This window comes from Leuciscus leuciscus (genome assembly GCF_965113295.1).
Source record: "Leuciscus leuciscus genome assembly, chromosome: 9".
In the NCBI taxonomy this organism is placed as follows: domain Eukaryota; kingdom Metazoa; phylum Chordata; class Actinopteri; order Cypriniformes; family Leuciscidae; genus Leuciscus; species Leuciscus leuciscus.
In genome coordinates, this window is record NC_138733.1 from 9,131,492 (window position 1) to 9,159,251 (window position 27,760).

The 27,760-nt window shown below is 37.5% G+C and overlaps 1 protein-coding gene and 1 pseudogene across 2 annotated transcripts in view; one reads left to right on the forward strand and one right to left on the reverse strand.

Moving 5' to 3' along the window:
• Window positions 1-2,985: 2,985 nt before the first annotated feature.
• The window catches only part of LOC309505877 (NLR family CARD domain-containing protein 3-like), a 58,094-nt pseudogene continuing 33,319 nt past the window's right edge, over window positions 2,986-27,760 (forward strand). Inside the window, exons 1-5 of the transcript XR_014211820.1 lie at window positions 2,986-3,035; window positions 3,326-3,439; window positions 3,516-5,324; window positions 6,207-6,377; window positions 7,423-7,601. The product of XR_014211820.1 is annotated as an NLR family CARD domain-containing protein 3-like (transcript). The remainder of the gene's footprint in view (window positions 3,036-3,325; window positions 3,440-3,515; window positions 5,325-6,206; window positions 6,378-7,422; window positions 7,602-27,760) is intronic.
• On the reverse strand, window positions 11,463-25,729 carry LOC309506264 (glutamate carboxypeptidase 2-like). The gene is made up of 19 exons (XM_082180025.1): window positions 25,590-25,729; window positions 24,430-24,535; window positions 23,822-24,008; window positions 22,373-22,474; window positions 21,641-21,766; window positions 21,283-21,469; window positions 20,833-20,926; window positions 19,197-19,292; window positions 17,544-17,629; window positions 17,303-17,422; window positions 17,113-17,195; window positions 16,601-16,664; window positions 16,189-16,256; window positions 15,894-15,982; window positions 15,695-15,785; window positions 15,313-15,577; window positions 12,837-12,918; window positions 12,565-12,657; window positions 11,463-12,241 (listed from the first exon to the last, which is right to left on the reverse strand). The coding sequence occupies exons 2-19, from the start codon at window positions 24,459-24,461 to the stop codon at window positions 12,034-12,036; spliced, it is 2,073 nt and encodes a 690-aa protein (XP_082036151.1). The 5' UTR covers window positions 24,462-24,535; window positions 25,590-25,729; the 3' UTR covers window positions 11,463-12,033.

A 27,760-nucleotide genomic window follows, 5' to 3' on the forward strand; every position in this document is an offset into this window, starting at 1 on the left:
ATTTTATCCATAGGAGTATCTTTTCCTATGGTAGAACAAAATTCTCTCCATCCTTCTCTCTTCGCATTCTTAATTATTCTTCTTGTTTTAGCTCTTGCTTTCTTATACTCTACCAAATTTCTCATACTCAAATTTTCCCTGAGTTGTTTAAATGCTTTATTTCTTTCTTTAATTGCATTACTGCATTCTTCCTTCCACCATGGAATATTTCTGTTTTTCTGACCTGCTATTCTTTGTGGTATAAATAATGTTGCAGCTTCCATTATTAGATTTGTAATTGAATCACAAAAAGTTTCTACTGAATCTCCAGCCACTGAATCTTTATTATCTTCACAATGCTTACTAAAGGAATTCCAATCTGCCTTCTCATACAACCATTTCTTTTGAAGTAAACATTCTGTATTATTATTTACATTTATTTTACAAAAAATTGGAAAATGATCACTCCCAACTGTGTTCTCGCTATTTACTTTCCATTCACATAAGTCAGCCATACCATTTGATATTAATGTTAAATCTATACTTGATACCGTATTCTCTGTTAAATTATACCTAGTTCCTTCTCCTGTGTTTAAACATACTAATGATCTATCATCCATGAGCTGTTCAATTACTTCCCCGTTATAATCTAGATTTTTACTTCCCCATAGCCAATTATGTGCATTAAAATCACCACACCATAATTCCTTTGTCTCTTTCCTAATTTTTTCAAACAACTTTATTGAAATCTTCTTACACGGGTTATAAAAATTATATATTACAATTGATTCTTCTCTAAAATATATTTCAACTACAACACACTCCATATCTTTAATCTCACTTAATTCCCTATAAATAGTTCCTTCTTTTATAAAAGTTACCACCCCTCCCCCTTGTTTCCCAATCCTATCCTTTCGAACAGACTTATATCCTGGTAACACAAATTGCAGATTTGGCTTGAGCCAAGACTCTTGAACACAAATTACACTTGGTTTATGTTCCAAATCGAGTACATATTTTTTTAATTCTTGACCATTTGCCACAAGGCTCCTTGCATTCCATTGCATTACATTTATCACCATTGATCTATTCCGATCCCTGTGAACCTTCTACTGTTGTTGCTCTAGTTAGAATTTCATGTATTGCGCTTAATGAAATCCCAGATATCCCTAGGAATTCTGATGCAGCTTCAAGAATTGTTTTAATCTTTGCCGATCTGCTTGGCAACATAGCAGTGACATTAATTACCTTAACAATAAAGGCTAGAAAGTTCTCTTTAGTCATTATTAAAGTATTTTCTTTTATATCACACTGTTGTTCTGATTCTTTAGTTTGAACCTTTCTCTTGTCCCTTGCTTCTTGGTTGAGATTATCCCTCATCTCATCCCTCCTATCCTCCTTACCTTTACAAACCTTCACTGCTTCTGCATAAGTGACTTTATGCTCAGTCTTGTATTTTTGGACTTCTCTTGCTTTAATTTGAACCTCACATCCTCCATATGCGGCACTGTGAGCTCCTCCACAGTTGCAGCATTTTAATCCATTCACCTCTGTGCATTTATCATAATCATGCTCACCTCCGCATTTTGCACATCTTACCTTTCCCCGACACACTGCAGCCACATGTCCTATTCGTTGACATTTAAAACATCTCAATGGCATTGGTACATACACTCTTACAGGGTAACTTATGTATCCCATTTGAACCTTTTCAGGCATTTTCCCTTCAAATGTCAACAAGACACTCAAGCTTTCCTGTCGTTGTCCTTCTATCGTCTTATACAGTCTTCTCACATTACTAATCTTACCTCCTCTTATATTTCCATGCATTTCGTCAGTGGATATATATGTTGGAATTCCATATATTACACCTTTTTCCCCAATTTCTACTCCAACCTCTTTGGTTGTGACCTTTTCTCCGTTCATTTCTTTTATCTTGAGAAGTTTGTTTTTCTGCCCAATATCTTTCACTATGATCAGAACTCTCCCTTGCCCCAAACACTTAGCCAAAACAACTGCCCCAATGATTTTATCGATCGCCTTGGATAGTCCTATTGGATGTAAATAAATTCCTGTACTCTTTTCAAATGTCAGCATAATTTTGTGTCCATTTTGTTCTCTTATTATTTCTTGGTTTTCTTTTGTCTTTTTTTTTGTTTAATCCTGCATTGCTTCTATCATATCTTCGCTATCCTCCTGATCCTTAGATTTCTTACGTTTAGCATTCTTTTTTTTATTACTTTTCCCCGAATATATCTCCGTAAATCCTTCCCTGTCCTCCATTATCGATTCCTCAGAATCTTCCTCCATGACTGCACAACAGCAACACCCGCCTCTCCTTCTCCCCACTTGTTTATTTCTCTTCAAGAATAATCTTCAAAAGCCACAAGTTGACCTCGCTGCCACACCTCTCGAGACGTTTTACAGGTGACTTCCGCATTTATTTAGGCCAATATTAGCCTATTTCCCCTAAAGGACATAATGGTTATTTTATATGTGTTTGATATTTTTCATTTTAGAGCAAAACATGGTTTCATTGTTTCGTGTTGTCTGTGGTTTATTTAGCATTTGTGTTAATACACGATTAACATTGTATATTTGAGTGAACGCCGCGTCTCATGATCCTGTTTCTCTGAATCTCAGGTTCCGTTCAGCTGAATTATTGTTTGTCATTTCCATTCAGAGTCAGTGGTGAAGATCAGATTCTGTTTCAACTGTTCAGCTTCATCATGGATGAAACTCAAACATCCAGAGATGAAGATTTTTATCCAGGTTGCAGGTATTTTGAATAAACTCTAGATTCAATTATCTTTAAATTATAGTAAAGATGTTTTTATTAAGTTAAAAACTTTAATTTTATTGAAAACAATTAAACCAGCCAGTTTTTATTTATTTATTAAAATACCTTTTAAGAACTTATATTAAAATATTATCGCCAATAATTTTTTTTTTTTATGTTATAGTTCAGTTCATCAGAAGAGAGAACCAGAGCCCAGTGACGCGTCTATGGCTCATCCAGTACATTTTAAGAGTGAAGATACACAACATGATCTCAGGTAGTAATACATTTCTATAAAAATATGATTATAATATGGCATTTTTTATTATCAGAACATTATCAGTAATCAATCTTTTTGGAAATTGCTTACAGTTATTTTTATGTGTAGCTAATATTTTAGTGTATGTTGTGTTACTCAAACATGAGAGATGTATATGAGAGCAATTAGTTCATTTTACAGTTTTTTTTTAATCAACATTGTGAAAATAAATTCTTTAAGGATAAATGAATATGTGATTTTTGAATACAGTAATTCAATGTATTAACTTTAATATATTTATGTTATAGTTCAGTTCATCAGAAGAGATCAGAACCAGAGCCCAGCTGTGTGTCTATGAGGAGTGATGCGTCTATGATTCGGCCAATACATTTTAAGAGTGGAGATACACAACATGATATCAGGTATTACATTTCAACAAAATGTATGGTTAAAAAAAGACATTGTGTTTGTTAATACTGTGGTATTTTAATTTTACAGCCATGAAGTCCTCAACAGGTTTAGATCAAATCTGATGAAGAAGTTTGAGTGTCTGTATGAGGGAACAGCACAGCAGGGAAACCCAACACTCCTGAATGAGATTTACACAGAGCTCTACATCACAGAGAGTGAGAGTGGAGAGATCAGTAATGAACATGAGGCGAGACAGATTGAGACACAATCCAGGAGAGCAGCAACAGAGGACACACAGATCAAATGCAGTGACATCTTTAGACCTTTACCTGGACAAGACAAACCCATCAGAACTGTGTTGACAAAGGGAGTCGCTGGCATTGGAAAAACAGTCTCTGTGCAGAAGTTCATCCTGGACTGGGCTGAAGAGAAAGAGAACCAGGACGTCCAGCTCATATTTCCACTTCCTTTCAGAGAGATCAATCTGATGAAGGACAAAACACTCAGTCTTTCAGATCTTCTTCATGTCTTTTTCCCTGAAACTAAAAAAATGGAAATATCCAAAGACAAATATAAAGTGATGTTCATCTTTGATGGTCTGGACGAGTGTCGTCTGTCTCTGGATTTTCAGAGCGATGTGAGGTTGTGTGATGTAAGTGAATCAGCCTCAGTGGACGTGCTGCTGACGAACCTCATTGTGGGGAATCTGCTTCCCTCTGCTCTCATCTGGATCACCTCCAGACCAGCAGCAGCCGATCTCGTCCCCTCTGAGTGTGTCCATCGAGTGACAGAGGTACGAGGCTTCAATGATCCACAGAAGGAGGAATACTTCAGGAAGAGAATCAGTGATCAGAGTCTGGCCAATACAATCATCTCACACCTGAAGTCATCAAGGAGCCTCTACATCATGTGCCACATCCCAGTGTTCTGCTGGATCTCAGCCACTGTTCTGGAGAAGATGTTGAGCGAAGCAGAGACTGGAGAGATTCCCAAGACTCTCACTCAGATGTACACACACTTCCTGATGGCACAGATTAGCATCAAAGACACAAAGTACAACGAAAAGAAGGACACAGACAAAAAGATGATTTTCAAACTGGGGAAACTGGCTTTTCAGCAGCTTGTGAAAGGCAATGTGATCTTCTATGAGGAAGACCTGAGATAGTGTGGCATTGATGTGACAGAAGCATCAGTTTACTCAGGATTGTGCACTCAGATCTTCAGAGAGGAGTTTGGCTGGTATCAGGGGAAAGTCTTCTGCTTTGTTCATCTGAGTGTTCAGGAACATCTAGCGGCTCTATATGTGCATCTATACTATATAAACAACAACATAAATGTGTTTGACTCAATTACCAAACAGAGTTTGCTGTCTAAAGTGAAGGGCTGGTTTCAGCTCAATTCACCAGAAGAACATGTTTCATTATCTGCGCTGCATCAGAGAGCTGTGGATGAGGCTCTACAGAGTAAAAATGGACATCTGGATCTTTTCCTGCGGTTTCTTCTGGGTCTGTCAGTGGAGTCTCATCAGATTCTCCTACAAAGACTAATGAAACAGAGAAGTAGATCTGACAGCAATGAGGAAACAGTTGGGTACATCAAGAAGAAGATCAGGACCATTGACTCTCCAGAGAAATCCATCAATCTGTTCCACTGTCTGAATGAACTGGGTGATCGTTCACTAGTGGAGGAAATACAACAGTATCTGAAATCTGGAAGAATAAAGGAAGTCAAACTCTCTTCATCTCAGTGGTCAGCTGTAGTCTTTGTGTTGTTGACATCAGAGGAGAAACTGGACAAGTTTGATATTAATGATTTTGTTGGACAAGTCAATAAAACTGAAAAACTAAAGGTTCTTCAGAAGCTTCTTCCTGTGATTAAAGAATCCAGATCAGTTCAGTAAGTATCAATCAGAACAATCAGTTCACTGTTAAACATCAGGAAAATAACAGTTCATAAATCTTCAGTGCTGCAGATGTTGTCTAGAGTTCAGTGGTCAGTATTTGATGTGTTTCCTAAACCGTGACAATGTAAAATTCCTTCATGCATTCAAACAAAGTCTGAAAATGTGTGTGTGAGTAAATAATTCAGGTTTACTAGTTGAATGTTCTTGCACATAATGAAGGAATTTAAATATTTCAAATATTTCAAAGAAATGATAAAGAAATGAAGACCAAGCAAACAACTGGAGAAACAGCTCATTTATCAAGTAGCTCAAATCTCCTAAAAAACATTTGATGTATGGTTTACATTTAGTCATACATTTAAATTTTACTATTAGAAGGACAATTAAACATTTACTTGATGTTTAGATTAAAGTTTACTAAAACTTCAAATTTTAATTTTACTGTGAAATTGACAATTAAGAATCAAATCACTGAGTTTGTGAAATTAGTGATGGTTCTCTAGTAAAGTGCAGATTTAATGTGTAGCAATGACTCTTACATAACAAGAATAGCAATGTACAATGAGACATTTAAGATTATTTACAAACCATTACTTTTGTCATTACAGTCCACAATCTCACAAAGTTCCATTATAAACAATAAAGTTGTCTACACTGCATGAAGAAAATCGGTCTTTTTGTAAATGAGAGGATTCACAAAAAAAAAAAGAAGAGATCAGCAAACATGTCTGTGATTGGCTACATTTCTTACCGTGGCAGAAAACACGTTGTAAATGGAAACATTTGACCATGAACCTTGGATAAGATTTTTACATTTGTTGGAAAGCTATTTGATGGTGTTTAAATTATGTTATTTGATTTTCATCTCTTGACAGGTTGAGTTATTGTGGCGTCACAGATAAAGGTTTTGCTGCTCTGACTTCAGCTCTGAGATCAAACCCTGAACACCTGAGAGAACTGGATCTGTCTGTGAATAAAATAGGAAAATCAGTGAATCTGCTGTCTGATGTACTACAGAATCCTCACTGTAAACTGGAGAGACTGGGGTAAGATCATATTTGACTCTCACACATGAATCACAATGTAAAGTATATTTGAAGTGTTCAGCCTCTTTCTGCTGCTGTGAGTTCAGATTATTGAGCTGTAAATGATTGAACACATGAGCTGATCCTCAATAACATGAAACTGCAGGACTGAGAGTCACACTGAAATACACACTTTCACACACAATCAACATTTCAGTCTCTTGACTTTAAACAGACTCGAGCTCAACACAGTCAGAACTGAGAAATGAAGAACATGCTGGATTCATTCTTACTGTTAATTATGTTCATCTTTCTGCATTGACACTTTATAAAGGATTGTTTATAATTTTGTGAAATCACACACACACACACACATTCACGCACGCACACATTTGAATGCTTTTATTTGGACCTGAAAGACATTACAAAGAAAACAAGATCCAAATACTCTGGGAAGAGTCTTTGACACAGTGACAGGTCTACAATTCATGGCTCGCATACTTGTACAGGTCCTTACATTTATAATAATAATAATTTGTTACATTTATATAGCGCTTTTTTGAGACCTCAAAGCGCTTTACATAGAAGGGGGGAATCTCCTCAACCACCACCAATGTGCAGCATCCACTTGGATGATGCGACGGCAGCCATATTGCGCCAGAACGCTCACCACACACCAGCTTACTGGTGGAGAGGAGACAGTGATGAAGCCAGTCAGTATATGGGGATGATTAGGAGGCCATGATCGACAGAGGCCAAGGGGCAAATTTGGCCAGGATGCCGGGGGTTACACCCCTACTCTTTTTCGAAGGACATCCTGGGATTTTTAATGACCACAGAGAGTCAGGACCTCGGTTTAACGTCTCATCCGAAGGACGGTGCTCTTTTAATACTCAACACATTAAGGATAAACAAAAGATCTCCGTCTCCATATTTGCATGCTCCCTATAATGGCTGAAACAGAGCAGAATTTCGCAAGCCTTTTTGCCTCCTTTTTTTGACTGATCTCTGATCAGTGATCTGATCTGATCTGAGAAGGTGAAGTGTGTGTCATTGTTCTCTACAGGTTGAGTGATTGTGGCGTCACAGATGAAGGTTGTGTTGCTCTGACTTCAGCTCTGAGATCAAACCCTGAACACCTGAGAGAACTGGTTCTGTCTGGAAATAAAATAGGACATTCAGGAGTGAAGTTGCTCTCTGATCTGAAGAATGATCCACATTATAAACTGGAGACATTACACTACTGTGAGTATATTTTTATTTCAAGCTTAAATTGACCTAATTTCAGTGACAGGTCTCATATGTGTGTAACTGGAGAATATAAGATAATAATTCAGCTCCACTTTAGTCTCTGTAAACTATTTTTAATAAGAGTTTAATTCTGTGATGTGAATATGATCTATGAATAGGCTAGGTCTATATGAATATTTTCATCCATGTTTACATGCACAACTTTTGTTTCAGTTGGAATTATTTCATTCTGATTGATGAATCCAAACGTAGTGTTTACATGAACGATAAATAAAATGATCAGGTTGATGTGTGTGTTTATATCACAAGCTTCAAATGGGAATTGAGTTTTTGACATACACACACTGCACGAATATTTCCCGCTGTTTGCACATACTATTCTCCTACTTTGATTGTTTTAAACAGCAGACTTAATATTTCTATATTACGGGTCGGGTCCTAATTAGGAGACAATGAGCACATGACCCGTTGTGCCGTGCTGCTTATATTTATCCCGCAGTAAAAACACCCGTACCTGCACCCGAAACTGTGGATGAGAGTCTGAAAGAAGGACTGAAGGCCGAGAGATTGTGTTGGTCATTCATGACACTTCATTCAACAACTACAACAGCTCGTACGCATCATGCGGCATTACGTCATTGCACACACACAGTACTTTCCAGATTCGGTTTTCAATCTGATCAAGTGTTTACATGTCCTCTCGATCGGATTAGAAAAGGAATAAACCACCCAATCCGATCGAAATTTCATTTGGTTTGAGTTCATTCAATTAAGGTGTTTACATGAAGGCTTTTCAGTCCGAGCCGTCAATCTGATTACTAACAGATTATTTGTTTGCATGTAAATGTGTGTGTGTGTGTGTGTGTGTGTGTGTGTGTGTGTGTGTGTGTGTGTGTGTGTGTGTGTGTGTGTGTGTGATAAAGTGCGTGCTGATTATCATTTACTGTTATTAACCTTTTCCAGTTTTTCATTAAAGGGAAGTTCGGAGTAAAATCAACCTAGGGTCCTTTGTCAACCATGACCTCGAGCCAAACACCCCCCAGAAGCATTTTTTCCCTTGGTTGAACATTATTAAAGTTAGAGCTTATTTAGAGATATCAGCCGGATGGTTTAGTGCAGGCGCTAATGGATCCAGGGTTGTATCTGGTAAATCACCCCACTAATAATGCCCAGAATGGAACCAAACTTATACAGTAGTACAAATAGGTTCTGTACTCATAAAACGAGGCATTGGAAAGTACATCAGGAGTTTATTTAAATAACACTTGCCTGATGGCTAATGTTACCGCTAACCCGGACATCGAGGTCACTTCCGTGATTTGGGAAAAGCACGTAAAAGTCGTGGCAGAAAGCGATGCATAAGGATGTAGTGTAACGACGCCCTGTGTGTTTTTGCCATTGTCCAGTGTGGTGATGTTATTTATTAATGGTCTGTACTTTTGTTGTCTGATGAATGATTTTTTCTGCAGCTGAAAATGCGTCTGATGTTTGATGGAGAAAAAGAGTTTGAGCTGAAGATGAGCCTGTGGGGGGTGAGTTTCAGTGACCATCCATTATCTGTCGATAAAACACATTTGGTGTCATTGAGATAACATTACTGATTTATTCATATTTTGAACTAGCTTTTATTTTTTATATTTTGCATTTTAACTTTGGTTAAAGGTTTAGTAATTTTGTTGTGGTTTTTGTCTCATTTTTAATGGCTTAAATACAATAAGTTAACGTTTTTTTAATATTTAATTTGATTTCAGTTGATGTTTATTTTAGTTAAAGTTTTTTTTAAGTTAACTATAATAAGACAATTTGTTCAGATAATTTGATAAACTTATTAATTTAATTAATATTTATTATATTAATATTTATTAATTTATTTATTTTACACTTGCATTGAACAGTTTGAATTTGTTTTTGACCTTAAAAACTTTTTCTCTAAAATCTACTTAAGTGCATGAAATTACTTTGTAGACAACAGTGTTGTTGAAATAAAGCTGAAATATAAATATTAGATGAAAATAAAATAAAATGTGAAATGTTGGAAGAACTGAAAGAAATAATTTCAAGTTGAAGTGCTGAAATTACTAAAGATGAAATAAAAAGTAAATTAAAGCTTAAAAGAAATAAAAAATGACAAAAGCAAATAACAAAAATACTAAAACTGAAATTAAAATGAAAGCTGAAAATAAAAATAAAATAAATCTGATTCAAAATAATAAATACTTAAATAGTATATATATAATACTAAAACAACACTGGTTAGACAAATATAAATTGTGCCTACATACAAACTTGTTTTTTTGTTTGTTTGTTTTTTAAATAAGTTTGTGGAAGAAAAAGTAAATATAGTTGACTTATAATATATATTACATTTGTTTAACTATGTAATTCTCATACATCCATTTATTTATGCCATATTTGATTGGATTACATTAGTACTAAAAAGTTAGAAAAAGAGACTTAAAGGGATAGTTCACTTTGAAATTCATTTTTGGTATGTTTTAGCTTACCTCAAGGGCATCCAAGATGTAGGTGTCTTTTTTCCGCAGTAGTTTCAATTTTGATATTTTTAGGTCAAACCGTTCTTGTCTGTCAGTCATATAATGCAGGTCTATGGTCACGGTCTCAAAACACAAGCACAGAGTCCAAATTAAAACAATTCCCCGTCGTCCAAATTAAACAATTCCCCATCGTAAGTACACATTGATGGCCTAAGACACGAAACGAGCGGTTTGTGTGAGAAAACAAACAGTATTTATATCGTTTTTACCTCTTATACGCAGACATGTCCGAGTGATCTGATCTGACGTGTACGCAGACTGGTGCATAGATATATACACACTAGATGTCGCCTTAAAGACATTCGTTCCAACGAACTGCCGTAGACAAGGCGACATCTAGTGTGTATATATCTATGCACCAGTCTGCGCACACGTCAGATCAGAGCACTTGGACGTGGCTGTGTATAAGTGGTAAAAACGATATAAATACTGTTCGTTTTCTCACACAAACCGCTCGTTTCGTGTCTTAGGCCATCAATGTGTACTTACGATGGGGAATTGTTTAATTTGGACGACGGGGAATTGTTTTAATTTGGACTCTGTGCTTGTGTTTTGAGACCGTGACCATAGACCTGCATTATATGACTGACAGACAAGAACGGTTTGACCTAAAAATATCAAAATTGAAACTACTGCGGAAAAAAAGACACCTACATCTTGGATGCCCTTGAGGTAAGCTAAAACATACCAAAAAATAATTTCAAAGTGAACTATCCCTTTAACACTTCAATTCAATGATTTATAGTGTGAATTTCATCCATTAGATGGCGTTACAGCACAAATAAGGGGAAAAGCACAATACCTGTTGTTTATTAGACATGATCCATTGAATGGTTTTGTCTCTGTATATTAATGACAAAAGAAGAATTCAAAGTTCATGATTTTGCAGTGTATTTGGGTCGTTTTGTTGATATATGATTGTGTGTTTGACAGGTGATTGACATCAGTAAGAGTGTTGTTAACATGATGGCCTCTAAAGTGGAGGTGGTCATGAAGAAGGCGGAGCCTATAACCTGGGGGCGGCTGGACACGCCCCCTCCAAAGCCTCAACCGACCAATGAGAAGAAAGAGGATCAAGACCAAGAGAAAATGATCGCTTGACTCCCGCCGACACGCTCAGGCTCTCAGACAGCAGTGATCAACTAAACCTGCATCCTCACCCGCTGTATGATCTGGCAAATCTGTGAGATTATTGATTTATTTTATTGGAGTTCATAATAATCTGATAATATAGATTGTGTAGGATGAGCGCAGCCGCAGACTGTTCTTGCTTTACACTCTAATCCCCCAGGATGAAATATAAATGTGTTTTTGTGAATCTACGGTTCATGAGACTCTCATGTTACTGTAAACATTAAACTAGTTAAGAAACAAGTTCTATTTGCATGTTTTGTAATTCTACATGTGTATGTAAGAATAGTTTTACAAATAATTCTCTCAAATGTCACAATTTAGGCAAGATTTGCAAGCAACAAAAAACATTGCTTTTACAATTTACAATGCAAGTCAATAGAAATGTTCAACTTTATGACATTGTACAGTACACTTCATCAAAAATAACACTGTAAAACCTGTAAAATATGTCGGTAGTGATTGCCTATTGGTTCTAGATCAGGGTTGCTGACAGTAACATTACAGTTAACCCTAACTGAATAAGATTGTGAACTAAATTAAAGAAATGAATGCCATCCCTGCAAATCTCTTTGGATGAAAGAAATCTGCTTAATATTGACGATCTATCCGCTCGCTCGCGAGAGACAGATCTGCATGTCAGGTCCTTATAGTCGCTGCGTTTGATCAAACATTGACATGTTAACTATTTTGCTGACATGTTGTAGTCGTGCATCAATAGCATGTTTTGAAAAGCAGATTTAAAGGAAGTCTGTCTGTCCGACGACCGGCTTTAGCGTCCCGGCGGCTGCGTTGACGGTGAAGGCAGAGATGCTGATTTGGCGTTCGACCTCGTCCCAGGCCTTCTGCGGGTTCACCGCATTCTCAATGTCGAACAGGGCGTCATAAATCCCTGGGAAAGACTCGCCTGCGTATTTATTGTGACTGCTGGGTGCGAAGATGACATGCCTGGAAGAAACAAAAGAGAAAAAGACAAACATGTTGTTTGTGCATGGACCAGAAAACATCTAATCAGACACGGGTAATACTTAAACTGATCCACAAAACACTGTTGAGTGTTATTACCTTCTTAATGGAAGTACAGGTTATGCTAAATTTGGCATTTCACAGTGCATTGTGGGTAGGAGCGAACCATACCAAGAAAAAGTCATTCTTCAGAGCTCTAATACTAGAAAACGTGTGATTGTTTCTGTTTTTAGACTTAAACCACTAATCCTAAGGTTTAAACGTGAGTTATGAACTTCACAGTGTAATGATAGATTGTGCTTTACCTGTAAAATGGTCTTCCAGGCAAACCCAACGGATCAATGAAAGCTCTCTCTAAATACATCAGCTGATCATTTACCATCCGCACATCCAGGGCACTGAGAGACAGATAAAGATAAGGTAACAGTTGTAATGTGTCATGAGATGTGACACAGGAACACGTCATCAACAGGCCATGAGACTCTATAACAGCACTGTGACACAACACCTAACCTGTGCGTAAACTCAAACCTAGCGTTTAGTGCTGAAGACTGTGCTGTTGTTTTGTCATTCATACTTAGAAGTGTCGAGCTGATCAAGACGCTGATGAAAGTCTCTCGCTGCGACTGTGAAGTTCTCAACCGCTGAGAAGAGAGAGTCTAGAAACACATGATAAAGAAAGAGGTTGACTGTCAGGAGATAAATCAAGAGTTTTGCATTTGACATGGAAATAACTGCATGTGGAGAGATGGGATGCATCCAATTCTTATACTCATATCTATGGCACACTTTTTTTTAAGTGCTACACTCTTAAAAAATAAAGGTTATAAAAGGGTGTTTTTACGCAGTGGCGGTTCTAGAGGGGGGGCCGGGGGGGCCAGTGCCCCCGTGTCACCAAGCTTGGCCCCCCCTCTGGCCCCCCTAAATTTGGAATCGTAAAATCACACCAAACAACTGCGCATTTTATCAGTTGCGGCGCCTTCATCTATAGGCTACACTGCAGCACGACGTATATTCACATCAAATGTTAACGCAGAGGAACGGGACACTGCAGTTCACAAAAGTTCATTATTTGCATGTGCTTTAAAGCCTTGCCGGTTAAACAGGTCATTCGCTGCTGATGCGCTGTTCAAATATGCGCTTTAGTGAGCGCGTACACTCGACGCGCGCATGCACTAAAAGCCTGTTACTGGACTAAGTTATCTTTTGAGTCTTATAGTGCGCTAATACTGTCAAATACAGACAATGTTTACACAAACAAAGTTGGTTATGTCTAAAGTGAAAGCAAACAGAGAAAATTAATTAAAATCTGCTTGTCATATGCGTGTATATTAGACGCGTCGCGTGCAGTTCTTAAAGAGACAGTAGCCCTAATAATAAACATGCTGCCGCTTGTCCTTAAAGAGATAGTTCACCCAAAACCAAACAGTTGCTGGTCCCCATTGACTTCCATACATAGTAGGACAAAAATATATTATGGAAGTCACAGGGGTACATCAACTGTTTGGTTACTCACATTCTTTCAAATAACGTTTATTTTCAACAGAATAAAGAAACTTATTCAGGTTTAAAACAACTTAAGAGAGTAAATTATGACTTTTTGGGGGGAGAACTATCCCTTTAATGTTAATAAAACAACAAAACACACAGAGGAAATCATTCACTGCTCTTGACTGAGAACTTTAAGTCTGTTGTGTTTTATTTTCATATGTGTTCATTTAATTACTTTCTTCAATTCTACTGTTAAATACACCTATAGCTGAAAAAATAAAGCACTGTTTATTTCATTTGTATATTAAGTTGTGTATGTGTAATATGTATCTCTGTTCTTAATTTTTATAACAAAGAAAATAGTGACAAAGATAAATGTCTGCCATTTTTTTTTATCTTATATTTTGTTACCTATATTTTGTTACTTTGCTTTTAAAATAGGGACATTAGTTTGGCTGTAATGCTCAGTCACATGCAAAATAGTAAAACCAACATGAAATAAGAATCGTGATAAAATCGTGATTTTCCCCCCCCCAAAAAAAAAAAATTGTGATATGATATTATTGCCATATCGCCCACCCCAGGTGTAAAAAAGTGCCTAGATGTGCTTAGATGCTAAAAATGTGTTATTATTGATCATTATATCACACTACAATTAAACATAATGAAACATTCATTTGAATTGAAATTGTTTTATTAGCTTAGCTAATATAATTTATTAGCTTTTTCTAGAGATTGCAGTCATGCATGACATGGTGAAAAATGACTTGAAATAATACTGAAAATAGGTTAAGATGAATGTTAAAGGTGTGCCCCCTAAAAGCACAAGTGGCCCCTGCCTGGCCCCCCCAGTTACTGTGGTCTAGAACCGCCACTGCAGCAAAGGCACAGAAGAACCAGTTTTGGTTCTTCAAAGAAACTTTCAGTGATCACTTCTTAAAGTGGACCTATAATGTCCTTTTTCAAAGTCTTGGTTTTGTTTCTGGCTCTACTAGAACAGGGTTTCGTGCTTGAATGTTCAAAAACACATTATTTTCCCATATTCTCCATAGTTGCAACTCCATAGAAAAAGCATAATAGGTCCTCTTTATAAGAACCATTTTTTCTGAGTGTGAATAACATTTTAATCATCGGAAGAAACGTTTTCCACTATAAAGAATCTTTTGTGTAATGGAAAGATTACATGGATGTTAAAGGTGCTTCATGGAACTTAATGCCAATGAAGAGCCTTTATTTTTCAGAAGCCGTGTTTCCACCGCATGAACTTTCCCCAGGAAACACTTCAGGCTCAGGCTTTATTAATTATTTTATTATTATTTTATTTTAAAATTATTATTATTTTATTTTATTTATTTTTTATTTTATTATTATTTTAATTATTATTATTTTGTATTACTTTATTAATCTTCACAGTACTTTAGACCGCGGTGGAAACGCAGACAGCAACAGGTCCGGGGGGAAAAAAAGTTCCTGGGACAAATTGTTCCTGGACAAAAACGCGGCTAGAGTGCATGATTTGATCATACTAATCTTGCATATTAAATGATGGATAGTTTGCGTACCGAATGAGATGCCGAACTGCTGCATGGCGTCAGGATGCTTCAGTGCTAGCTGGTGAATGCTGTTAGCGTATTTGCTGAGAGACGAGGCGTATTCTGTACAGTCCAGAGGTAAGATCAGAGAATCAGCCAAACTGAAGATCAGTCCACCTCGAACACGGGCCACCGCCTCCAGCCTGCGGAAACTCGGGTCGTAGAAGCGCTCCACGATCTCATAGGTCTCGTACACGCTGTGGTAAACCGGGTAACTGCTGTAGCGCTCAGTTTTCTGGGGGAAATGGTGGTACAAAACAATTTAAATGCTGCAAATTTAAACTCTATTTTGCGTAGATGTAAACACTGACAGGACTTAAATAAATACAGTGTTGCACACAAACACACTCACCCGGTTTTTAGTGTATCTCGCCCTTCCAGACGCAATCCCTAATCTGATGAAATACGCTTCAAAATCACTACCAGAGCCCAGTTTACTGATCCTGCAGGGAGAACACACACATTTGAGATGCATGTCATGAATCTATAATCAGTCAGATGGTCTTATAGATGATTATGATCATCATGTTCCTGAAGCTGCACGTCAGTACCATGGTGCATCTCTGTCTGTGGAGTTATCTCGTTTGTGCCAGCTCTCGTACAGACTCATGCCCTCCTCTCCTTCCTCTGGACTCAAAACCTTCAGAAACAAGCTATTTACACTTTATCACATATTAACATCACTTGCATTTATACAGTGAGAAATATTGATAGTAAAACAGAACGATAGAACTATAGATAGATAGATAGATAGATAGATAGATAGATAGATAGATAGATAGATAGATAGATAGATAGTCAGACAGACAGATACATAGATCTTAACTTTTCTAAACTGAATCTCACCTTCTTTGTGATGTCATAAACCAGAGTGTGTAGGGAGGGGGTGCAGTCGACCCTCAGTGTGTACATACCTGCACACACACACACACACACACACACTCCATTATGAGTGTATCTCTGATAGACAGTAAAAGCAGTAAATGCAGTGTTGACTTCATCTTGTTCAGATACTGTGTGTGTGTGTGTGTGTGTGTGTGTGTGTGTGTGTTTGTTTGTGTGTGTGTGTGTGTGTGTGTGTGTGTGTGTGTGTGTGTGTGTGTGTGTGTGTGTGTGTGTGTGTGTGTGTGTGTGTCTGTGTGTGTGTGTATGAGTGAGTGAGTGAGTGAGTGAGTGTGTGTGTGTGTGTGTGTGTGTGTGTGTGTGTGTGTGTGTGTGTGTGTGTGTGTGTGTGTGTGTGTGTGTGTGTGTCACTAACCCTCGATAGCAGAGTCTGCGTTGATGTAGGCCACGGCTCGCTCCTGCAGGACTCTGGCTTTATCCTGCAAACACACAGAAGAACAGCAGCTTTCAGCAAACTGAGATACAGGGAGAGTAGATTCATGCAGTCGTTTCATTCATTCATATTTTCATTCATATTTTTTATTTCCATTCAACTTTTCATTCATTTATTCATTAGTACATTCATTCAGTGGTTCATTCACCTTATCTGTAATTTGTTCATTCAATCAAGCATTCATTCATGTGTTCATTGATTCTGTAGTTCATTCATTCAATTGTTATTCATGCATTTTTTTGTTCATTCTTTTGTGCAATTTTTTCCAATATTCAATGATTCATTCAGGCATTTTCTCATTAAATCAATCAATCAAATCAATCATTCATTTATTTCATCATTAGTTAAATTTTCTATGCATTCAATCAATTAAAATACATTGATTCATGTATTCAGTCACTCATTTGTTCCTTCTTTCATTCATTTGCTCGTACCTCTGCCCATTCTGTGGATCCCAGCAGACCAAACTCTTCTGCATCCCAACTGGCAAAGATCAGCGTTCTCCTCGGCCTCCAACCTGACACACACAGAGACACAAACACATGGTCATCACCAAAGAAACTGAGAACACAATAAGTGTCCTGTTTAAACAGGCATTAAACTAGACGGTGAGATGACACACACCTCTTTTCATGAGTTTTCCAGCCGCTCTGACATTCTCGTGCACCACAGCGGCTCCTGACACGGGATCAATCCCTCCGAAAACCCAAGCGTCACGATGGCCGCCCAGAATCACGTACCTGTCTGAACACACACAACCAAACTCAACTAGACAGTATAAAATAAAGCTACGCAAACTCTCAAACAGAGTGTAGCTCAACTCCGAAAAATGACCCCCAAAATAAACCAGATAATGTAATGTCACCTGGCTCCACGGCTCCTCGGATCCAGCCAATCACGTTGTAGATACGGGTCACCTGATTGTTGGTGTGGATGTTCATACGTACTTTACTAAAATATCACAAAGACAAAACAATGCTTTATTCAACAGCTTCAGTATTTTACATGAGACTGAATGTGTTCCTGTACTCTTTCCCAGATAAAGGCCTGTTCACACCAAGGACGACAACTAATGATAACGACTAGGGCTTCATGATATATCGTTTTAGCATCGATATCACAGATAGTCACACTGCAGGATGTGCGATGTCAAGTATAGGGATTGTAAAGACCAGGAACCACGGTTCAAAACGCAGACGATTCTCTGATTATTGCAAAGTTTAATCATCATAGAGCTAAAGTTCATCATTTGCATGTGTTTTAGGTCCTGTCAGTTTAAACATTCAAGCGATTTTAAACCATTCTAGCGCTAGAAAATGTGAAAGAAAACTCAGTTTGGAATTGTTTTCTGTATTTAAGTCATTTTATTAAATGTTTTGTATGGTTCTTGCAGAAGCTCAAACGTGATGCATAACACGAGACTGAACCTCATTGGTTCTTGCAGAAGCTCAAACGTGATGCGTAACACGAGATTGAACCTCATTGGTTCTTGCAGAAGCTCAAACGTGATGCGTAACACGAGATTGAACCTCATTGGTTCTTGCAGAAGCTCAAACGTGATGCGTAACACGAGACTGAACCTCATTGGTTCTTATTGGTGAACGACACTTTAAGGCCCTTAAACGTAAGTCAATTTGGATAAAAGAAATCCACGAGATGCATAAAAAGAAATACATGCTTCATTATGCTATTTATAGCCTGCAGACTCTCTCTCTCTCTCTCTCTCTCTCTCTCTGTGTGTGTGTGTGTGTGTGTGTGTGTGTGTGTGTGTGTGTGTGTGTGTGTGTGTGTGTGTGTGTGTGTGTGTGTGTGAAATGGGCTCGCCAAACACAAAGCCATTGTGTAAACTGGCGGACCTCCAGAATTCACTACTGAAAAACAACAGAGCCACAGAAGTGTGTGTGAATCTTTCTGTGAGTGTGTGTTGTGAGAAGCAAACGTGTGGCCTCTGCCCCTTCATGAGATCGCCGAGCGCACAAACCTCTCTGTACTGCTGACATCATGCATTCAAATCAGTTAATGATTACCAGGAGTGTGTGAATATGTGTGTGTAAGCTGATTAAGATTGTGTAAAGTTTAAGTCCCACTTCAGAACAGCAGGATCAGAGGTTGTGGGGTTAAAAGTCAGGGATTTAATGGTTGAGGTTTTGACTTTGGTTCAGAATAGGAACTGTCTGACTGACTGAACATAATCACAGTTTACTTCTTTAATTAAAAAACTTTTTACGATGCAAACAAGTCATTCCCTACATTATTTTCATATTAAATTCATTCTTAAAGCAAGACACCACAGGTGAAATGATTTGAACTAATATATATCAGCACTGTCCATTAATCACAGTACATTAAGACTTAATTGTTAATTATTGTTATTGTTAATCTTAAATATGGAAATGGGCTTTATGTAGTTAAATATGCACTATTGTCATACATTCTCAGCACAGAAATCTGAACACTGGATAAAACCTGTTTCACATTAGAGTTTCATTGTTGATTTACAGGAAGGAAAGTCTCGTACTTCTGCTGAAATCTGTCCATGAATCCCGGTCCAAGTCTATACGAGATGTTAAGTGAACCCTTCCAGTTATCCGGAGGAAGAGGCCCGCCCATATGCCTACAGGAAGTGACATCATATAATGACTCGTTTCAGGTGAGGTAAAGAAACAAACTGTAAATGATATTGCAAATTTCAATTAAATGAAACAAGAATGTGATCAACTTTAAACAGTTAAAAAACAGTTTCCCCCATTCATTATGACTATTGTGATGGATTTTTTAATAAAAAATAGTAAAACTGTTTATCAAACTAATCATAATTCTAACATTCGACCACTCAAACAACATGTACTCGTTACACACAAAAATTGTGTCGAAACCAGTGGAAAATTCTGAGATGCTGACTAGACAATATCAAAAATATAACAGTCTAGAATAGTCTCATGACATATTGAGTCATCAACTGAACTTCTAACCTTTAATGATTTGAGATCTAAGTTGCTTCTATCAAGTAACAGAAGGGTTTGCATATGAAGAACCAATCACATTGTAGGGAAATTATGTAAAGTATCATGTCATTTTTGTCATGCTCCTATTCTATAAAAACTGTTGTATTCGTTTTTGCTGGTGGGATTCTCTCTGAGATCCTCCGGCCGTGATTAAAGCATATTCAAAGACATTGTCTGGAGTCTGTCTAGTTAATGCTGCACAGCAAGTGTGTTAGGGAAGCTTACTAGACACTTTGATAGTGTTATAGGAAAAGGGACGAGACGTCGTCCGACTCCTAGCCAGTTGTTGACTGTAGACGCAGAGCTAGAGTATAAAGATTATGGGTGTCGATTGGAGACGCCCCAGATAAATGTATTATTAAGCGTTGACTGTAGACGCTTGGGTGTCGATTGGAAACGCCCCAGGTAATTAGGAGTCGGGTGCGTAAGAAGAAAAATCTACCTGTTCCGTCCTTAGGGACGTTTATAGTGTTTTTGGGTGTGTTTTGTGTTTCTCTTTTTGGTCTCTTTTGTCTCTCTTACTTTCACATTCACAAGCCGTCGCTGATTGACTGTTTTGCCTGTCAATCATTTGTAATGTGTTGAGTGGGTGTGCCATGTGAGGCGGGACCCTCATCATCCTGATGCTTGACACCTGGAGAAGCCGTACTTAAGGAACATGCTACTGCCGGCGAGGAGAGAGACTTTTTGTTCTGGTTCTGCCTTGTGATGTGTCGCCATGTTTTGTTTTCTCTTTGCTTGATTTACTTTGTTAAGTGTTTAGTGTGTCATGTTAATCGTGCCTTGTTTTTGATTGCACCAAAAACTTCTTATTTGTGAGCTCTGAAAGATTGAAAAAACCAATATCGGTCGACCACTAATTATTGTTAAATATTATTATTACAATTATAAAAAAAATTTATATTATTTAAATTATCTAAAATGAAACAAATTGATAAAGAAATATATTACTTTTAGAATGATACTATTGTACTCTTAAATAACTTATATTATAAATATGAAATAATATTTAAATATCATTATTCAATCAATAAAACAAGCATGTGATCAGCTTAGTACTATTGTACTGTTAAATGAAAAAGAGTATTTTAAATAATAATAAAAAAACATTGTATTCCATCAAGTTGTTTTTATCAGTGTCTGACTCACTGCAGCAGGAGAACTGCATCATCATATCCAATGGGATGCACTGGAATCCCGGGAAGCCCCACTGCGTCCTCCATGCTGGACCGGTAGGTGTATTCTACAAGACATTTAATAACTACATTAGTTTGTTAATATTAACTAATGAATCTTATTGTGAAGTGTTAATTTTTTTAAATTCATGTGCCTCATAATTATTAATCAAAATATCGTCCCCTCCCTCTTGCAGCAACATCTCCTCTCTGATGATGTGTTTACTGACATGAGGGCGGGGCAACCTGTCACTCAAATGAGATTGACCAATAGCAAACCACAACCATCCAATCAATTTCCCACAGACGAAATCAAACCCTTCCTTAATTTGTTCTTGTTCGAGAAGAGATTTCACCCGGTCACAATAGTGAAGAAAACTTGTGTTTCATGAGTCTGTAATGTCCTAGAGAGTCTCTTTCGCACCTTTGGCAGGGTATCCAGGTGTGAGAGGGTCTCCCGCCCCGTTCAGGTTCAGGACGTTCCCTCTCTGAGCGCCTCCTCCTGGCAGATTCCAGCCTTTGGGATACGGCTCAACGCCCTCCGCACAGTAATCCGCAGGGTCCGAGAACAGCACGATCCCTTTAGCTCCCGCTAACATCGCGTTCTTCACCTGCACACACACACACACACACACACACACACACACACACACACACACACACACACACACACACACACAGACAGAGGATTAGCTGTCCTTCAAAGCCCATAGGGTTTTCTTTCTTATGTGAAGATTAAATAACTCGTTAAACATCACATCCAAACTACTTTTAAACGCTACCTTGTTCCCACGGAAGATTTTGCCATATCTAGCGATGACGATTTTTCCCGTACAGTTTATTCCCAACTCTCTCTCCAGCTTAAAGAAATCCTCCGTCCGTCCGTAGTTAACATATACCAGTTCATCCTACAATTCACAAACATCAAGTTACAGCTGGAGACGCACGTGTGTGTGTGTGTGTGTGTGTGTGTGTGTGTGTGTGTGTGTGTGTGTGTGTGTGTGTGTGTGTGTGTGTGTGTGTGTGCAAATTAATTTTACTTCCGTAAACTACCGTTACATTTATTTTAATGTTATTCTCACCAAGCCTGCATTTTTTTGCTCAGAAATACAGTAAAAACAGTAATATTGTGAAATATTATTAAAAGTTACAATAACTGTTTTCTATTTGAATATATTGTAAAATGTAATTTATTCCAGTGATCAGAGCTGAACTTCCAGCATCATTACTCCAGTCTTCAGTGTCACATGATCCTTCAGAAATCAGTATAATATGATGATTTGATGCTCAAGAAACATTTCTGATTATTATCAGTGATGAAAACTGCACACTTTTGAATAGCAGTATAAGTGTCATAAGTTTTGAATGATGAAACATTATGAGAACAACCCTTTTATTCCATTTTGACTTAGATGCAATAATTAATCAAGCACAGATCATGCATTGAGACAATAAACAGTGTCAGTTTTGATTTCATGTTGATTTTACATTTGGCTTTGGTATGTGTGCATCACCTCTGGTTGACCTTTTGCAGAGAAAGCACTATAAGGAGGAACGATATCGGTAACATCTTCATAACCTTCAGGGATCGGCTCAGCCAGAGAGGTGTTAAAGATCTGAGAGAGAGAGAGAGAGAGAGAGAGAGAGACATCTGCTATTGATTGAATTATGCACTGTAATCAATATATCGTCATGTACTTTCATCGGTCACCATCACAACCAAGCTGGAGCCGCTACTCGCAGCCTCACTCGTGACGAGATAAAGGCCTTAAAAACACACTTGCTCTTCATCAGGCTTCTGATGTCATGAGAGAGAGAACAGAACATGTTCAGTATTGAGTATTTAACTGTTCAAGATTCTAGATTTATATGTTTTTGGGGGGGTATTACATTTTGAAGTCGCATTATACGTCCTTCAGATCCTTAAAATAAAGTGCATGGATGTCTCTCTAAAGAGCTAGAGAATATAAATGTCTTTCTTTGAAGAACTTCCTCCAATGACATCATCAGGTCTGTTTTGTTCTAAAAATTTGGTTTAAAAGACAATTTTTTAAAAGATAGAATTTTGGACTAAATAGAACACAACAGTCGGGTTCCAGAAAGTAAAAACTCCATTATTTTCTCCATAAGGGAATTGATTTTGAACGTTAAATAATAAATCTTTAAAGACTGTGAGCACTGAGGTTGTTAATCGATGGTATTTGCTTCTGTTGAAGCCACTAGCCTGCATTATTTCAGCTAGTTTTAAAATAATTGTGTTTAACAGTGGAATTCGCAGTGAGAAACTACATTACCCATGATGCAGTACAGACAATTACACCAATCAGAGTCGAAAAAAGCAACACGTGCCAAAGTAGTTTTATAGCTCCGCCCACTCACATGAAGCAGCGAATGACATGATCGAGTCGATCTCCTTACACTCAAAATATTGAAATGTTTTATATAATATATATATATATATATATATATATATGCATATTTTGTAATATATTGTTTTTATTCATATTCTCAACATTTGTAAACGAGTAGCTTTATTGTAGTTCACTAAAGCCGTTACCTTTGTATTTTTGTCTGATCGATTTTCAAAAGCTTTTTTTGCTTCAAATCAAACTTTGTAGTGTTGTTGTTCACCTCGTAGCTGATTGGTTTGGTTCATGGCTTATAAAACTTTAACAATAACTATATTATAATCCCTATGGGAACAATTAATGAATAAAAATACTTCCCGGAACCAGCGCAGCTGAAAATGTGGGCGGCACTAATGCACTCAAATGTGTCTGTCCTGAAGAAGTGCGTGTGGGTGCAAGGAAACTTTGAGGAAAACATTTTGCAATTTTATAATTGTGCAACATCAGTTGCAATATCTAGAGGGAAGAGAGTCATGATGACTATCACTAATGACGTCAGGTTCTCTCAAAAGAAGCCTTGTTTGTGTGTGTTTGGGTTCTGTTGTCAGTAAGTACCTCATTGCCCAGGTGGTCCACTATTGAGATGTAGTTGGGACTAGTTTTATTTGGGTATGACAGCAACACGTCGTAGGGAACCAGCTCTACCGAGTCCAACCCAAACTCCATCCACTCGGCTCCAATCTGCTCCGCCAGATCCAGATTCTGCTGCGTTCCTGCCAGGTGTGGAAGCCTGGTGAACTTCCTATATATGACAAACATGAGACAAACATAATCTAGACTGGCTCATCTCCAAATGAGAAGGACAACTAGGCTAACAGGCTGTGTGTCAAAGTACTTATAATGTCTCCCGCAGGAGAACTTTGTCTTGGATGAGAAAACTGCTGCAACATCAACCCACCAAAAATATCCATCATTCACATTACAACATTAATATTCATTCCACATTAAAACATTCTTCCCTAAACTAAATAAAAACACTATTATTAAATAAACAAAATAAAAAAATAAACACTTTCAGTTCATAAATTACCTAAAAAGGATGCAAATCCTATATTTATATGACCTTTAATCCGCCAACAATACATGCAGTTGTATCACCAGCTTATGTTTTAGATGCACTTAATATCATTCAATAATATCAGGACTAGTTTATCTGAAGGCACCTGAGATGGTGTTTAATATTCTCTGCTTGCATCTCATCCAGAAAGTCTTGCAGGAAGCTTTTCGACGCGTGTCCATGATTGACAGTAGTAGGTCGAGCAAACCAGCCTAAGATGATGAGAAACACACACGTTACACCAAACCAGGTCTGAGAAATATTAGCAATTCATCTGTTTAATGCGCATAAGAGAAAGTCATGATGAAGGTCTGTTCAAAATTAAACATCATAAATGCACTCACTCTTAAAAATAAAGGTTCCTAAAGGGGGTTTTCACAGAAATACTATAGAAGAACCAGTTTGGGTTCCCCAGAGAACCTTTCAGTGAACAGTTCCTCAAAGAAACAAGTGTAAGGAACATTTTAAGAATCAAAAGAATGTTTTATACAATGGAAAGGTTCCATTAATGTTAAAGATTCTTCATGGAACCACCAATTCTACAAAAATAACCTTTATTTTGTGTAACGTATCATTGAAAGCAACAATAAACAAAGTGAGCAAAACATCCGGGGTTCACACACACCATTTGTGGAATGGATTTTCATGGACTTTTCCATGTAGATTTGGTTTAGCATGTTTATGAAAGAATCTAACTCACAGAGAGCAATTTATAGCTAATGCAATATTTAGAGCTGAACATAATTACACACACAAAAAAATGCATTCAGAAAATAAATATAGGCTACATCACTGATTTATTTCCATGAGTTTCCCAGATCTTTAAAAGAAATGTTTAGACTAAATTCTCTGATATTTCATGGTTGTGGGACCCTTGAACATTTCTTCAAGACTGTGTTTATCTGTAAACATATTTATCCAAATAAAAGGTATTTAAACACCTGCATTTAAATAAAGATCTATGGGGTCTCAGTATAGTCACACCTGTCCTAAATCCAGACATTCAAGACCTGAGGAATGCAGCACAGGAGATCAGGACAGGTGAGACCAACAGGTATCAAACACCTCAATTTGATTTTGACCATAAGCAACGAAAAATTAATAAACATATGAGTTGCTACTTCTAACGAACCCTATTTGGCAACTTTGTGTCAATATGTTTTTATGGCAAAATTATTTATGCACAAAGGACAGTCTAAAAAACAACCTGTCTCGCGAGAGGCATTGCACATAATCAAAAATACTTATAAAGGTAGAGAAACTCACCAATAATAAAGCCAATCAAGAAGAAAGCTGTAATAACCGTTAACCGGCAGATCCAGCTGATTATTTTATCCTCAGATCACATTTGACTAAGCGCCGCACATAACTTGTTGAAAGCTGGAGAACTAGAACTGCGAGCAGGAGAAGAGAGGAGAGAAATGTAGGCGGGTCTTGGTTGGCTTATGTTCAAAAGTTCATTGCAGCGAATCGGTTCCTTTGAGTGAAAATGATTCACCAACTCGCTCGATTCATCCATGAAGTCCTCGCGCTACATTTTACGCATTCCTCGTCGCAGTGACAAAATGTTTAAACATCGCCGCTGATAATAAACTACTTCAACTAACCTAATTAGAAGGCTAAAACCTAGCTGGTTTGTTCTCCCAACCTGACTAGGTAAAAAAGTCCCATCAAAATCAAACAACTCCGACTGACCATTTGAAGTAGGCCTACGTATATGGACAAGTGTGGCAAAGCCCCTCCAAAATATTCATCCAAACATAGACCTCTATATGCACTGAATTAATAATAAATTATAAATGTGTTCAACATTCTGCAACAAATATATTTTCGGATTTTCTAGACGTAAAGTGAGCAGGATATATTATAAAATGTAGCGCATGGATTGGATTCGGCAGGCATGTGTTTATGATAATAAACGGGACAGAGTCCTCCTCAGCTCTACAGCGCCCCCACACATTTCCAATGTAAATCTGTGGTGAATAATGGAACTGCACCACGCTCTCATTTTCACTTGACCTTGTAAACCTCGCTACAGAACAAGACGCTATCAGTCCGCTTCATCAACTGTGCTTTAAAAATGTGTTGTTGTTTTTTTTTCTCTTATGACAAATCTTATCATGAGGAATATTAGTTAGTTAATCTGCTACTCCTTTAAGCTAAATTTAGTATTCACAAATGTAAATTTGGAGGAAATAAGCTAATGTTTTTCATTTTAAGATGAGAAATTCAACAATACCTAGACACAATATTGTGTTTAAAAAATAAGAAAGCTGCAAAGTGTGTTTCAATTTGTAAATATTTTGACATTTTTATTTAAATTTTAAGTTTGTCACTGTTTCTTTATATAGGCTATTTGTCTTTTTTTTATTAAAAAAATAATAATTGAACGGAATAAATAGCATAATATATATTATATATATATATATATAACTTTGTGTCTGCATCAGTTCAGTAACTAGTTGGCATGTCTGTTCTTCCTGTGGAGTAGCGTATCAAATTAATGAAAGTATAAACCCTTTAGTTTAAACATACTCATGTGAATAGCTTTTAGTTCTGTTGTAGCCTATGTGTTTTATTTTTGTTCTGGGAATAGACATGATTTTGTTTTCCTCACTGCAATATTCTAAAACAACATTCGGACGCAATAAATACAATTCTATGATGGCATTCAATGCGTTTGTCGTGTGTAATGAAGTCTGTCAATCATCATTAGAGCGCCACCTTCAGGCTGACTAACGCAAGGACATTAGAATTCTGCCAAAAGTGTGTCTGATGTGTTCAGCGATTAGAATATAAAGCTATCATAAATCGTAAACTAGCGCTAAGACCCAGAATCAACCCTACCTAAATTTATGGCAGGAGCCTACTGATATGAAGCCAGTTTGATGGTTAGCGCACCACTTTTGGCTGGTTAACTTGTTTTCTTAATTCGATTCAGTTATATTGGTTCTTTCAGATGGTACACATCTGTATTATTCTAACACACAAGCTACCTTTACTCACAAAATTTGTTTAGGTTCAGTCGAATCATCAAAATGAATCGATTCTGAAGAACGATTCTTTTGCATGAGTCGGACATCGATCGGTTCAGTGTTCAGTAGTTCACAAACAAGCGCACAAATGGGGTTCGGGCACATAGTGATCCTTAAATAAATCAAAGTTTCTATAATTTTAGTAAAGTAAGGTGTAAGTTTGCGTAAACTGAATTCATTTTTAGCCGTTAAGAGTAAGACTGCTGCGATATGTTAACCGGCGCGCCCCCGCGGACCGCAGCTGCGTGAACGCGCTGGGAGAGGCGAGGAATGCGAAGGGAGAGAAGCAGGTCGTTGTGTGTGTGTGTGTGCGTGCGTGCGTGTGTGTGTGTGTGTGTATTCTTATAACTGGCTGTGTAAAAATGCTCTCGTTCAGCAATAGATGTCGCTATTGACCCATGT